This window comes from Sturnira hondurensis, unplaced genomic scaffold (assembly GCF_014824575.4).
Source record: "Sturnira hondurensis isolate 20B ecotype Veracruz unplaced genomic scaffold, ASM1482457v3 Scaffold0009178, whole genome shotgun sequence".
In the NCBI taxonomy this organism is placed as follows: domain Eukaryota; kingdom Metazoa; phylum Chordata; class Mammalia; order Chiroptera; family Phyllostomidae; genus Sturnira; species Sturnira hondurensis.
This window is the reverse complement of record NW_028081809.1, coordinates 2,960,232-2,974,884: the sequence shown is the minus strand read 5'-3', so window position 1 is coordinate 2,974,884 and position 14,653 is coordinate 2,960,232. Positions and strand designations below refer to the sequence as shown.

The 14,653-nt window shown below is 35.6% G+C and overlaps 1 protein-coding gene across 3 annotated transcripts in view; it reads right to left on the bottom strand.

Annotated features, from left to right (window-relative positions):
- Window positions 1-14,653, bottom strand: part of TSGA10 (testis specific 10) — a 173,685-nt gene that overhangs the window by 89,142 nt on the left and 69,890 nt on the right. For all 3 annotated transcript variants that reach the window (XM_037056798.1, XM_037056797.1, XM_037056799.1), the window contains 3 exons: window positions 11,082-11,137; window positions 9,795-9,963; window positions 7,064-7,174 (listed from right to left, as the gene is read on the bottom strand). In XM_037056798.1, coding sequence (XP_036912693.1) covers window positions 7,064-7,174; window positions 9,795-9,963; window positions 11,082-11,137 — 336 coding nt within the window. The remainder of the gene's footprint in view (window positions 1-7,063; window positions 7,175-9,794; window positions 9,964-11,081; window positions 11,138-14,653) is intronic.

The window sequence follows — 14,653 nt, the reverse complement described above, 5'->3', positions numbered from 1 at the left end:
TAAAACTGTCGCTGTTTGCAGATGACATTATAGTATAAATAGAAAACCCTATAAGCTCCACCAAAAAACTACTTGAACTAATAAATGAATTTGTAAAGTAGTGAGATAAAAGTCAATATTCAATAATCAAAGGCATTTTTATACACCAACAATGAAATATCAGAAACAGAAATCAGGAAAAGGGACTTCCGCCAAGATGGAGGCATAGGTGGAAACACTGTGCCTTCTCCCACAACCAAGTTTGAATACAACAAAGGTTTGGAGAAACAAAGACACAACCAAAGGACAGAAAAGTGAATTATACGGAAGTCTGACTACATCTAACCGTTCAACGGGGACGGTAAGAGGGGCGGAGCCAGCAGCGAGCAGGGTGGGGCAGGACAGGTCCCCTGACCCAGGCGCACAGGCAGCTGGAACCAGTTGGGGTGCGGGGCAGACTGACCACAGTCGCACATTCGTGCACAGTGAGACGGACCACGCAGGCCCCAGGGGGCAAGGGCTGACGGCGGTGGCACACTCGCGTGCAGTGGGACGAAACGCATGGGCACGGTGACGGCAGCAGCTGCGGCACCGGTGAGGGCCGAGGCAGCAGGCGGCAGACAGGACGCCATTGTCCCTCTTTGACCCTGCCCCCACATACAGCGTCACAACCCAGTGACTGAGTTGCCCTGCTCTGGTGAACACCTAGGGCTCCGATCCTGCTACGGAACAGGCACAAACAGCCCAAAAGATGGTGCAGGAAGAACTCAAAGTCCCAGAGCCAATAACTCTAAGCGACCGAGAAATTGCCAGCCTCTCAGAAGCACAATTCAAGACACTATTTATCAGGATGCTCACAGAACTGGTAGATTATGGTCACAAATTAGAGGAACATAGTCACAAATTAGAAGAACATATGAAGGCTAAACTAATTGAAATGAAGGGAGATGTCCAGGAAACCAATAGTGATGGAAAGGGAACTGGGACTCAGATCAATGGAATGGACCAGAAGGAAGAACGAAACATCCCACCAGAAAGGAATGAAGAAATGAGAATTCAAACAAATGAGGAGAGGCTTAGGAACCTCCAGGACATCTTTAAACATTCCAACATCCGGATTATAGGGGAACCAGAAGGGGAAGAGGAGCAGCCATGAGTGGAAAGCTTATTTGAAAAAATAATAAAGGAGAACTTCCCCAGTCTGGCAAAGGAAATAGACTTCCAGGAAATCCAGGAAGCTCAGAGAGTGCCAAAGAAGTTGGACCCAAGAAGGAACACACCAAGGCACATCATAATTACATTAGCCAAGACCAAAATGAAGGAGAGAATCCTAGAAGCAGCAAGAGATAAGGGGACAGTCACCTACAAAGGAGTACCCATCAGACTGTCAGCGCATTTCTCAAAAGAGACCTTCCAGGCAAGAAGGGGCTGGAAAGAAGTATTCCAAGTCATGAAATCCAAAGACCTGCAGCCAAGATGGCTTTATCCAGCAAAACTTTCATTTAGAATGGAAGGGCAGATAAAGTGCTTCTCAGATAAGGTCAAGTTCAAGGAGTTCATCATCACCAAGCCCTTATTATATGAAATGTTAAAGGGACTTTTATAAGAAAAAGAAGATGAAAAATATGAACAGTGAAAGGACAGCAAACTCACAGTTATTAACAACCACACCTAAAACAAAAGCAAACCAAGAGGACAGCTAGATCAGGAGTAGAACCATAGAAATGAAGAACACATGGAGGGTTAGCAACAGGGTAGTGGGAGGAGGAGAAGGTACAGAAAATAGCATAGAGAGTAGGTAGAAAATAGATAGGGGGGAGGGCAAGAATAGTGGGGGAAATATAGAATCTAAAGAACTTGAGATATATGGTTATAAACTAAGGGGGGAGAATGGTTGGGGAGGGAGTGTGCGGGGGGAAAGGGAATGAAGGGGGGAATAGAACAACTGTAATGGTATAATCAATAAAATATATTAAAAAACAAAAAAAAAGAAACAAACAAACAAACAAAAGAAATCAGAAAAAAATCCCATTTGCTAGAGCAACAAGAAAAAGAAAAGTACCTAGGAATAAACCTAACCAGGAAGGTAAAAGATCTATACTCAAAAAACTACACAACACTGAAGAAAAAAAGCAAGGAAGACACAAACAAATGAAAGCAAATACCATGCTCATGGGTTGGAAGAATTACATCATCAAAATGTCCATATTAAAACAAAGCAATTTGTAGATTCAGTGGAATCCCTATTAAAATATCAATGACATATTTCACAGATATAGAACAAACATTTCAAAAACTTATATAGAACCATAAATGACTCCAAATAGTGGCAGCAATTTTGAGAAAGAATAAAGTAGGTAGGACCACCATACCAAACATGAAACTATATTACAAGGCCATGGTAATCGAAATAGTCTGGTACTGGCATAAGAATAGATTCATAGAGAGACTGTGTTCTAATGAACAGAATAGAGAGCCCAGAAATAAACCCAAGCCTCAATGGTCAATTAATATTTGACCAAGGGGAAAGAAGCATAAAATGGAGTAAAAATAGCCTCTTCAACAAATGGTGTTGGGAGATCTGGACAGCTACATGCAAAAAAAAAAAAAAATGAAACTCAACCAGACTTACACCATACACAAAAATAAATTCAAGATGGATAAAAGACATAAAGATAATCACAACACCATAGAACTCCTAGAGGAGAACATAGCAGGAAAATCTAAGATATTCCACCCAGCAATATTTTTGCTGATATGAACTCTAGAGCGAGGTACATAAACGAAAGGATAAATAAATGGGACCTCACCAAATTAAAAAGCTTCTACACAACTAGAGATAACAGCAAAATGAAAAGGGAACCAACTGTATGAGAAAATACATTTGCCAATGACAACTGAGACAACAGTTTGATCTCCAAAATATATGAAGAACTCATACAACTCCACACCAGGAAGACAAACAACCAAAATAAAAAATTGGCCAAGGACTTGAACAGACCCTTCTCCAAGGAGGACGTACAGAGGGCCCAGAAGCATATGAAAAGATGCTTAGCATCACTAGCCATCAGAGAGATGCAAATTAAAACCACAGTGAGATACCACTTTACACCAGTCAGAATGGCCCTCATAAACAATTCAAGAAACAAGTGTTGGAGAAGTTGTGGAGAAAAGGGAACCCTAGTGCACTGTTGGTGGGATTGCAGAATGGTGCAGCCACTGTGGAAAACAGTATGGAATTTCTGCAAAAAACTAAAAATGGAACTGCCTTTTGACACAGCTGTTCCACTGCTAGGATTATATTCTAAGAATCCTGAACACCAATTCAAAAGACCCTATTTCCCCAGTGTTCATGGCAGCACAATTTACAATAGCCAAGTGCTGGATGTAACCTAAGTGCCCATCAGTAAATGAGTGGATTAAAAAACTAAGGTACATTTATACAATGGAATACTATGCAGCAGAAAGAAAGAAGGAGCTTCTACCCTTTGTGACAGCATGGATGGAACTGGAGAATATTATGCTAACTAAAATAAGCCAGGCAATGAAAGACAAATACCATATGGTATTTGTCTCACTGTGGTTTTAATTTGCATCTCTCTGATGGCTAGTGATGCTAAGCATCTTTTCATATGCTTCTGGGCCCTCTGTATGTCTTCCTTGGAGAAGGGTCTGTTCAAGTCCTTGGCCAATTTTTTATTTTGGTTGTTTGTCTTCCTGGTGTGGAGTTGTATGAGTTCTTCATATATTTTGGAGATCAAACCCTTGTCCAAGGTGCCATTGGCAAATATGTTTTCCCATATAGTTAGTTCTCTTTTCATTTTAATACCACCTTCTTTAGCCATGCAGAAGCTTTTAAATTAAGAGATCCCATTTGTTTAATCTTTCCTTTATGTCCCTTGCTCTAGGGGACATATCAGTGAAATTATTGCTGCATGGTATATCTTAGATTTTCCTGCCTATGTTTTCCTGTAGGACTTTTATGGTATCATGGCTAATATTTAAGTCTTTTATCCACCTTGAATTTATTTTTGTGTATGGTATAAGTTTGTGGTTGAGTTTCATTTTTTGCAATGTAGCTGTCCAGATCTCCCAACACCATTTGTTGAAGAGGCTATTTTTACTCCCTTTTATGCTTCTGCCCCCTTTGAAGAATTATTAATTGGCCATAGAGACTTGGGTTTATTTCTGGGCTCTCTGTTCTGTTCCACTGGTCTATGTGTCTGTTCTTATGCCAATACCAGGCTGTTTTTATTACAGTGGAATCATCCCACAGATGCAAGAATGATATAATACTTATAAATCAATAAACATACTATATCACATAAAGAAAAGATAAGAATCACATGACCATATCAATAGATGCAGAAAAAGCATTTGATAAGGTACAGCACCCAATTATGGTAAAAATACTCAGCCAAGTGGGAATAGAGGAAGCATTCCTCAACACAATAAAGGCCATATATGAGAGACCTACAGCCAACATCATACTCAATGGGCAAAAACTTAGAGCTTTCCTACTAAGATCAGAACAAGAGAAGATACCCACTTTCACTACTCCTGTTCATCATACTGGAAGCCCTAGCCACAGCAATCAGCCAAGAAAAAAATAAAAGGCATCCAAATTGGAAAGAAGGAAGTAAAACTGTCATTGCTTGCAGATGATATGATAGTGTACATAGAAAACTCTATAGACTACATCAAAAGCTACTTGACCTAATAAGTGAATTTGGCAAAACAACAGGATAGAAAGTCAATATTCAGAAGTCGAAGGCATTTTTGTAAAACAAACAATGAAATATCAGAAACAGAAATCAGGGGGGGAAATCCCATTTGCTATAGCAAGAAGAAAAATAAAGTGCCTAGGAATAAACCTAACCAAGTAGGTGAAAGACCTGTATTCAGAAAACTACACAACACTGAAGAAAGAAATCAAGGAAGACACAAACAAATGGAAGCATGCACCCTGCTGATGTATTGGAAGAATTAACATAATCAAAATGTCCATATTACCCAAGGTCATTTATAGATTCAATGCAATCCCTATTAAAGTACCAATGAACTATTTCACAGATATAGAAAAAACATCCCAGAAATTTATATGGAACCATAAATGACCGCAAATAGCTGCAGTAATTTTGAGAAAGAAGAACAAAATAGGAGGTATCACAATACCTCATATCAAACTGCATTACAAGTCCAATTCTCTCTTCAAGATGTCTTTACTTCTTTCTGGTGCTACCCCTAACTCCTGTACTCCACAGCTCCTTATAAAGGTCTACTGCACTCATTACAACACCACCACCAGAAAGCTAGCTGCCTCAGCTGGAATCCTTTGCGCTTCTTGACTTTATTATGGATATTGCCTCTAATTGCTCTCTCTCCTTCTGATTTTCTCACCCTTCTTATTTATTCTTCCAAACATCTCCAGAATAATCTTTCTAAAAGGCAGTTCTTCAAATAACTTCTGTGCTTATGTTGTAACAAAAGTTTCCTGATAACAGCATTCAAACAAGTCCTGCTTGCCTTTCTATTATCACCCTCTCTATATACTGCACTCCGGCTACAGGACCTATTTCCCCCAACACCTTTGCTTATGTTGTCCCTGCTGTCTGGAGTGCCATTCTGTTTCCTTTTAGTTTTTCATTTCTGGCACCTCTGCACCTAACATTCATGCATGCTGAATGAATGAGTGAATGAAGAATGCACGAATGCACTGGACAATTCTTACTGAATTACTGGTAGTTTGTTCTCCCAGGGGGAAAGGGTGCCTGGATCCATGCAACTATGTTAGGAAATGAGATCTTGTGAAAGAACTCATACTAGTCCACTAAAAGGTAGAAGCTTGATGTGTGATGTCTGAAAACACAAGTCCAAAATCTAAAAGCCCCAATCCTTAATGGTGAAATCTCAGTTAATATGAGAGGCTACAGAGAAAAAGGGAAGCAACACTAACTGAAAGTTTACTGTGTTAAATATTACTCTGGTATTTACTTAGGTATATTCTGCCCTATTGAAGAATAGACTTAAATTGCTCACTGTGCTAGATCTATCTGACTTACTTGGGTGTTCTTCACAATTACAGAGGGGACACTGAGACTCAGAAAGGTTGAGCAGTCTACCTAAGTCCATGTCATTAGAAAGAAGAATTGTCAGACCTATCTGACTCCAGAGCTTCTGTCCATTCATGATATAACATTGCTAGCATCTTAAAATCAAGAAGTGCAGGAAAATGCCTACTTTTTCAATGTAAGCTTGCTGCTTTACTGTCTGAAAGCAAGGACTGCAATTTAGGAGTCTTTAGAACCTCTATTTCTCATCATCCTAAACAGTCTAATTAATACCATAAATAAATGCTAGAGATATGTTTGTGGATTGACTCTAAATAATATTTTAAGTAAAATAAGGAAAAAGTTTTTTTGAGGGGGAATTCCTACTAATGATTTCAGTGGTATATAGGTAACATTACACCTATTATAATCCAACTATACTTTTTAATCAATCCAACTACACTACTTTAGATAATATTTTACTAAATGGACATATCTAACATCCTTGGTCAAGCTCTCTGTTTATTCTAGGATTGCCACACATGTACCCAAATTTACTTTAATCATCTGATGTCACACCCATGCACCTGGTCAAATGGTTACTAACAGGGAAGTGCAGAGAACAGCTATCTGCCTTCTTGTCTTAAAAAATAGGCTCACAACAGAGTGATCAATTATGATCTGTTCCACAATCAAGTGGAGCCTCATTTGTCAAAGGTTTATACTTAAAACCTCTACCATTTTCAAATATAAATGAGCCTAAATTGATTCTGGCCCCTTGTCCTTTATCCAGTTAGGAGAAGTCTATTTACCTAGAATGGCTGAACAGGCAAACTAAAAGAGTAATATTCTTGATTACTTTTCTGGACATTGGTGATGTTCTAAATATATAGTTAACACATCATTGCCAACACTAAAATATGCTATGCATTTAAGGAAGACTTGATTCAGCTCTCTCCATGGATATAAGTGATCAATAACTTTAGTGAAAACACTTAGGTATCATAAGCAAAGAGGGAAAAATATATACGTACTTCAGACTTTAATATATTCTTCAGCTTGTTAACCTCCAAATTAGTATCTTGGACCTTCTGTTTTATATCATTTAATTCATTGTGAGTATCATTCAATTGTTTAGACAGTACCTATAAGAAAAAATAGCTAGATTTGACTACAAAAATTGCTCTATGTCAAAACCACCATAGAATAATTTTAAAATATTATAACATGATAAGTAAAAGTTAATATACATAACACATAAAGCTCATATAAAAATAGTAAGAAAATGAGTCCAAACAGCAAACTGGCAAAGAACTCAAACAGATAATTCACAAAAAGGAAGCACAGTGGATAATAGTCTATATGTTTAAAGTTCACTAGTTTACTAGTTTAAAGTTTACCAGCAATCCAAGAAGTGTTAGTTAAGACAATGAAATACTATTTTGCCTATCAAATTAGCAAAGATTTACAGATATTCTGTTGTGACAAGGAATGGGGATTTCCATGTACCACTGGAGTAAACAAAATTTGCAAAAGTAAATCTGTGATCTGCTATCTGTTGACATATCAAGAGATGTTTTTTAAATATTAATAGAAACAACAAAGTAAAATGTGTTGTTTTTTGTTGAAGACAGGAGATGGATACATGCATATTCACTATATTTGAAATACCCACCTAATTAAAAAATGCCATAAGCTTTGATTAAATTTGGAATTAAATCTAATAAAATTTAATGAAAAAGAATGTTCATTGAGGCATTATTTATTATAGTAACAATAGTTATTCACATTAAGTGGATGATACAGTAATTAAAGCAACTACATAGTGGTATGACCACATAGAACATTATACCTCTATTAGAAATGTTTGGAATTATCTTTAATAACAGAAGAAAATGTCAATCTAAAGTAAAAAAAGTCAGAATAAAACACTAAAAATATTTCATCCCAATTTGTTAAAAATTGTGGTATTGAGGGTGAAAATATTTTAAGGTTTCTGTTTCCCAAATCCTCTGTGACATGGGTTCTTAATCTGCAGTCCACAGAGGGATCCATCTTCTATCTTTGGGCCTATGACCCAAATGAAGAAAAAAACTAATCTTGAACATATGAAAATTGTTATTATACCATTTCTTCTGATTACTTAAAATGTTTACAAAATTTAAAGAAAGCAAGGAAGTGCTTTTAATGCTACAGTAAGCTAACAAGAGCATACAAAATATTTATCAAGTGATTATGCTGGACTCTCTCATAAGTGCTTCCTAGGCATATTCTTCTTTCTTCCCCATTTTTATAGATGATGAACTAAGATTCAGAGAAGTTAAGTGATATTATCACACATCCAGGCAGGAGAATATAGTTCATGTGAGTTTTAAACACTCTGTTCTACTGCCTTCTCATGTAGAAAAACCAAGACATAAAGGAGTATGTGGTTTTATTCCAGCTATATAAAAAGTTCATAAAGTAATACATTTTCTTAAAATACACTGAAAATCAGTAAAAAATATGTTAATAGTGGCTAACTCTGGGTGGTAAAAATGAGAGTTTTTAATCTAGTTTTCACAAATATAAGTTATATTTATCTTTTACCCATTTGCTCTAGCTATAGAATACACAAAATTATAAATTCACATCTTTTTTACTGCTATTCATTAACTTTTAAAAAATAAACTTTATTTTAGCATAGTTTCAGATTTACAGAAAAGTTGTGAAAATAGTTCAAAGAGTTCCCATATACCCTATATTCAGTTTCCTCTTTCATTAACATCTTATATTAATACAGTATACTTATCAAAATTAATGAACCAGTATTTATACATTGTTAACTAAAGTCTGTATTTTATTTAGATTTTTCATTTAAAATTTTATTTATTTATCTATTTAGAGAGAAATTGGTTTGTTGTTGTTCTTATTTATGCATTCAATGGTTGCTTCTTGTATGTGCCCTGACCAGAGATCGAACCTGCAACCTTGGTGTATTAGGACAACATTATAAGCAACTGAACTACCCAGCCAGTTTCTCTCACTTTTATGCACTGTCCCTTTTCTGTTCCAGGACCTCATTTACTCATTAACTTTTAAACATAGCACTTAACATCTCAGGCAGTTTTTTATAATTAATAAAATGTTGCATCTTTATATTTATTTACATAAGTAAATATCTAACATTTAAATAATACAGGCTTTTATGATGCAAACTAAACACACTGAAACTAATAACAAAGTGGAGAAAATCATTTGGACTGAAAAATTTTCAGTGGGGAAGAAAGCTTCCAAATAGAATTCTTTTAATGGTCAAATTAAAATGAGAATTGGTCAAATGGTCAAATGGGAAATGAGAACTATGGAGAAAGTATATTGGCTTAGAGAGGAAGTAATTATAAAAGAAATTTTCCTGAAAAAAATTACAGTGCTTTTCTAAAAATGTAGCATTGTTCATACACTCACATGTAAAACAAAATAATAGACCATCAAATAAATCTACCATTTTCTTAAGAGTTTCTGAAGGTTTTTATCTTTCATTTGTTGAGTACTTCTAGGATCTAATACAAATCTGTTTTATCCCCTGCACCCTCTTTTACTTAATATTTAACACTTTATGTCTGAAAATTTCATTTAGAAATTACATGGTATATTGTTTAATAACGGTAAAAAAGATGGCTGGTTCTAAAGCCTGAGCTTTTCTATAAAATGAAAAGGGAACTAACTGAGCATCAGAAGAAATATACATTTTCTTGGAGAAAAATATACTAGGAACAAACATACCTGGTTTTCTTGTTTAGCTTTAGAAAACTGTTCTTGGAGATTGTCATTCTCATGAGCCAAGATATCTCTTTCCCTGGCAATTTGAGCCAGTTCATCATTTGTTTCATCCAGTTGCCGACGCATTCTGGAAATGTCTTGTTCACACATAATTAGTGCTTCAGTAGACTGTCTATCCCACAAATCAAATAGTACATAAGAAAAGACATTTTACCAAAACAGAGTAACAAATTCTCACAAGAAAGAAGATAGACAGTTAGCATAAAAACATTTGAAGTAGTTTAAAACACACTTAAATTCACAGAAATAAAGACTGCAAAGATAGTGCATGTGAGTTTCTCTGTTGCCGACATTCCACTATGGAAAAAAGGATGCTAAACATACATAATAGTCAATGATTAGCTAAGTATTTCAAAACTTCTGACATTCAAATATAGGAAAGCTTTCATCCTACCTCTAGATGCCATTGCTTAGTCTCCTTTGCAGGTTCCTCTTCCTCTGCCCTCTTAAATTTAATGGTTCTGAGGGCTCAACTCTTAGCTTCCTGATTCTTCTTACTTTATGCCTTTCTTAAACAAATACTATTCATATCCATGGCTCCCAACCCCATTCCCAGATGTCTCTGAGATCATTAATTCCAGCCTTGGCCTTTTCCTTACACTCCAGACTCTTACATTTAACTGCTTATGAGACATATTTACAAGAAGGTCTCAAAGGCCCTTCCAATTCAGAGGAAAATCATCTTTTTCCATACTTTCTACACGTCTGGTATTCATCCCCAGCCAAAAACCTGGCATTTTCCTAGATTTATTCCTCACAAACATATCACCCCTGTCCTCCAACTCCCCAACCCCAATTTATCATCATTCCTCAGCCTGGGTAATCTTTCTAATGCAAAAACCTCCTCAAAATTCTTTAATAATTTCTCATTTCCCAAATGATAAAATTAAGACTCATTTGTCTACAACACAGACCTCTGCATTTAGCCTTTCCTCCCTTCACATCTCCTCTCACGTGTCAGGTTCCAACACTCACCTGCTTTTCATTCAAGAGGCTCTTCAACATGGTCTGTGATTCTCTGCTCTCTTTCTACTTTGAATGACTGTTCCTTTCCCTTCCTTAGCAAACACCACATCCTCTTTTATTTCCCTACACAGACTTAGGTCTCCTTCCAATATTAGAAAGTTATAACCCTGTACATAACAATTAGCCCCTTGTTTCTTACTTTGTATCTAACATAGTACTTTGCCTCTAATAAATACTCAAATTCTTATTGAATGAATGATTTACCTTGATGCCTGTTCCATCTCAGCAATGATATTCTTCATGCCTGAAATGGTCTTTTCCTTGAAAATTAATATAAGTATGAAATAAAAAATTATCTTAAACTGTTATTTCTGTTAAAACTGAATAAACAAAAAAATTTTCCCCTACCCTTTTTGATTTCCATTTGGGTTTAAACATTTATGCTCTATTCATCTCTTCTAAACTTTAAAACTAAAGCCTAATATATCATGTGAATATTTGTACTAGATAAGAACAATACATTATGCTCATTAAAGTAAAGGTTACACTTAGGTATCTTGATATGAGATCAATATATCAAATACTTTATTAAAGTTTTGTGCAGTCACCCAGCAACACAAGAACCTCATGAGCACTCTACATTTATTTAGAGGCCAACCAATGGTTTGCATTAGGGTGTTGTCTATGAGGAACAGGATTGATTCACTTTCACTCTTCATGTTATAAACCCTAGGAGAGTAAATTATGTAGAATTAAATTTATTTCTTAAGAGTAATAATGTTGATCAAGTGTAGTATTTATATTAGTCATCAACAGCATCTTCAAAAACCTGCTAAAATGGAGTTACTTATAAAAGTATATTATTAAGTTTAGGTATGAGTTAAATAAAAAGGTAAGAGGCCTACAAAAAATAGAATAAACTGTTGATATTTTTTTTCAAGGGTGTGGTGAGGGAGTAGATTAATGCAGTCAGTGAAGGCTGACATGAGTGTGATTATCTCCACACCGTCAATACCATCTCCACACCTCCTCCTTTGAAAATTCTTGTTGATGTAAACTAGTTATAGATACTATTTACAGATATTCAGGCTGACATTAGCCTTAAAAAAGTAGGAAAACTGTTCTTTCACTAAACAACTAGATTTCACTTTGCCTTTGAATTCTGAAATCCTTAGTAACCAAGTAATAAACAAGATAAAAAACTAAAACTGTATTTCCCAACCAGATCTGTTCCTATTCATTCTCTAGAGAGACAGTTTAGTTGTGTGTATGCACACATGTGCATGTGTTATTTTCCTTTATTCATGTGCTCCTCTCCAGGGTAGTTTTAACTCTGGTTTCCCATTTTGCTTCCTGGTAGAATGAATGGAGCAGATTTCACACCTGGCAGTAATGGATACTGGAATATGGTTAACATATCCATTAGCAAAGCACAGTCAACAGAGGAAAAACTCAAAGAGAAAATATTGCTTAAAATGGAATGTTAATACATGCTTTTGAAATATAATTTAATAAATTTATAAATAAATTCTGAAAAATTAACTGAACTTCCAGTGTTTCCGAAAGTCATTACTTGGTTAAGTTTAAATATGGTTTATAAGCCTAAAAAGGACTTCCTTTTATCAACAGAAATTTGTCTTGAAAGTAAGATTATCTAAGAACACTATAAAGTATCCAGGGAAACAAAATTACTGAGTAGAATCCAATAATATATCCTATTAGCCCTCTTTTCTCTTAATATTGCCCTAATATCACCATTTCTCAAACTGTTGAAATCTATGCCATCATTATCAACTTAATATTTTTTGTACAACCCAATATGTTTGTCCAACCAGGGACACAGGTTCAAGTTAATTGTTAAAAATTCAATCTGGACAAGATGCTCATAAATCTACTTGGAGAAAAGAAACAAACTAAAATATTACACAAATAATTCTGGCTTTTATTACTCAAAAATCTGTGAACTTGCTATTGAAGTTTTCTAACTTTAACTAATAGTAAGAAGTAGGACATCTTTATTAAGTACGATTACCAACGAGGTAAAAAAAAAAAACTCCACCTATTTATTATATAATAGACTTTTCCATAGAAATTATTTCTGTAATCTCCACATTAGACTGTAAGACTTCTGCTTTTCTCTGTATGGTATTTTTTAGTTCAGCTCTGAAATATAATTATAGAAAACATTTCTTTTTTTGAATGTTTAACCCTGATTTAAAATACTTTTTCCTTTCAAAGGATGGATATGTTTATATTCATGATCTTATACAAAGTTCTTGACTTGAAATGGACTTGCAACTCAATATTCCTTATGAAAAAAAGATAATGTTGGTACAATTAGCAGAATGCAAAAAATGTAAAATATAGATACAGCAGAGGGAAGAGATTCAGAAAATATGAATAATATGTTTCTAAGTGTTAGAGTTGTTAAAGAAAATCATGTTTATTGAAAACATTTTAAATATGAGAAACAAGACTACCTCCAAAAGCCATAAAATTTTCAAAAATATTAAAGTATACCTTATAAAATAATGAGTCAGCCTTTTAAATAAATAAACCAAAATTTACTATCTTATGCACTTTGGTGACTTTGTTAGGCTCATCATTCCCAAATTTATTAACTCCAATTCAATTTTCTCTCCAAACCTAAAATTCCAAGAGCCTATGAATATTTCAGTTACATGTCCCAAAGACATGTCGATACTCTTCCTCTCTGAGCCTGTTTCCCACTTCATACACAGCAACTATTCACGTGGTTCCTAAGTGAGAAAGCACATCTTGTCAATCTTGCTCCCTTCACAGCTCTGTTTATGTCAAGGATACTGCCACTATCCCAACACAGTTCTTGTCATTTTACTCCTAACTAGTGTCCTTGTTACTATTCTCACTTCCCTATAATCTATCTTTTACATAGAATAACAGGCGTCAGAATATTTCTTTTAAAATAAAGATCTAATTGTGATATTGTTTACATTATTTCACTGGATTCACTATACTGATGATGATAATCTAAATTCAACATTACAAACATTTTCATAATCTGTTGCTTTCTAACCCATTTCATCTTTTGTTCCTTATTCCCACCCCATACTTACCTCTTTGCAATATGTTCTCTGGACATTCTAAACTATCAAGAAATCCCATGAAATTCTCTTATGAAAGCCATTGGGCTTTCACAGAAGTTCCTCCACCTGGATTCTCCTTTCTGTAAAAAGTATTCTGTCTGTCTGAATCACTACTTCTTTCACTATACCCATCCTCTATTTCTTTTCCTGGCTAATTCCTAGCCAATTTTCAGGGCAGTCCAGGCACCATCACCTCCTGGAAAGCTTTCTAGATCTTCCTCCAGGTTAAATCAAGTGTGTTTCTGCCAAACTCCAACCGCATAATGTGTATAAATTATTATGCCACTTAGCACATTCCACCATAATGGCATCTTTATATATCTTTCTCCCAATTACACAATAGGCTTTGGAAGGTATGCCCAACTCCTCCTCAGTTTCTAACACAATACCTGGTACCTATCAATAAATGTTTGTTGAATGGATGGATGAATAAATGAATGAATTAGTTCCCTTAGAGAAGGGAAGGCCTTATTCCAATGATGCTGCCTTTGCTTAAGACATGTGTGGAAAAGTTTTGGAATTGTCTTCAGAATCAGTTTATGAGCCAGAAAAGGGTATCAATATTTCCCTGCCGCCCTGGCTGGTGTAGCTCAGTGGATTGAGCGCGGGCCTGCGAACCAGAGGATCGCAGTTGGATTCCCAGTCAGGGCACATGCCTGGGTTGCAGGCCAATTCCTGGCAGGGGACACATGATACATTGTGTGTCCCCAG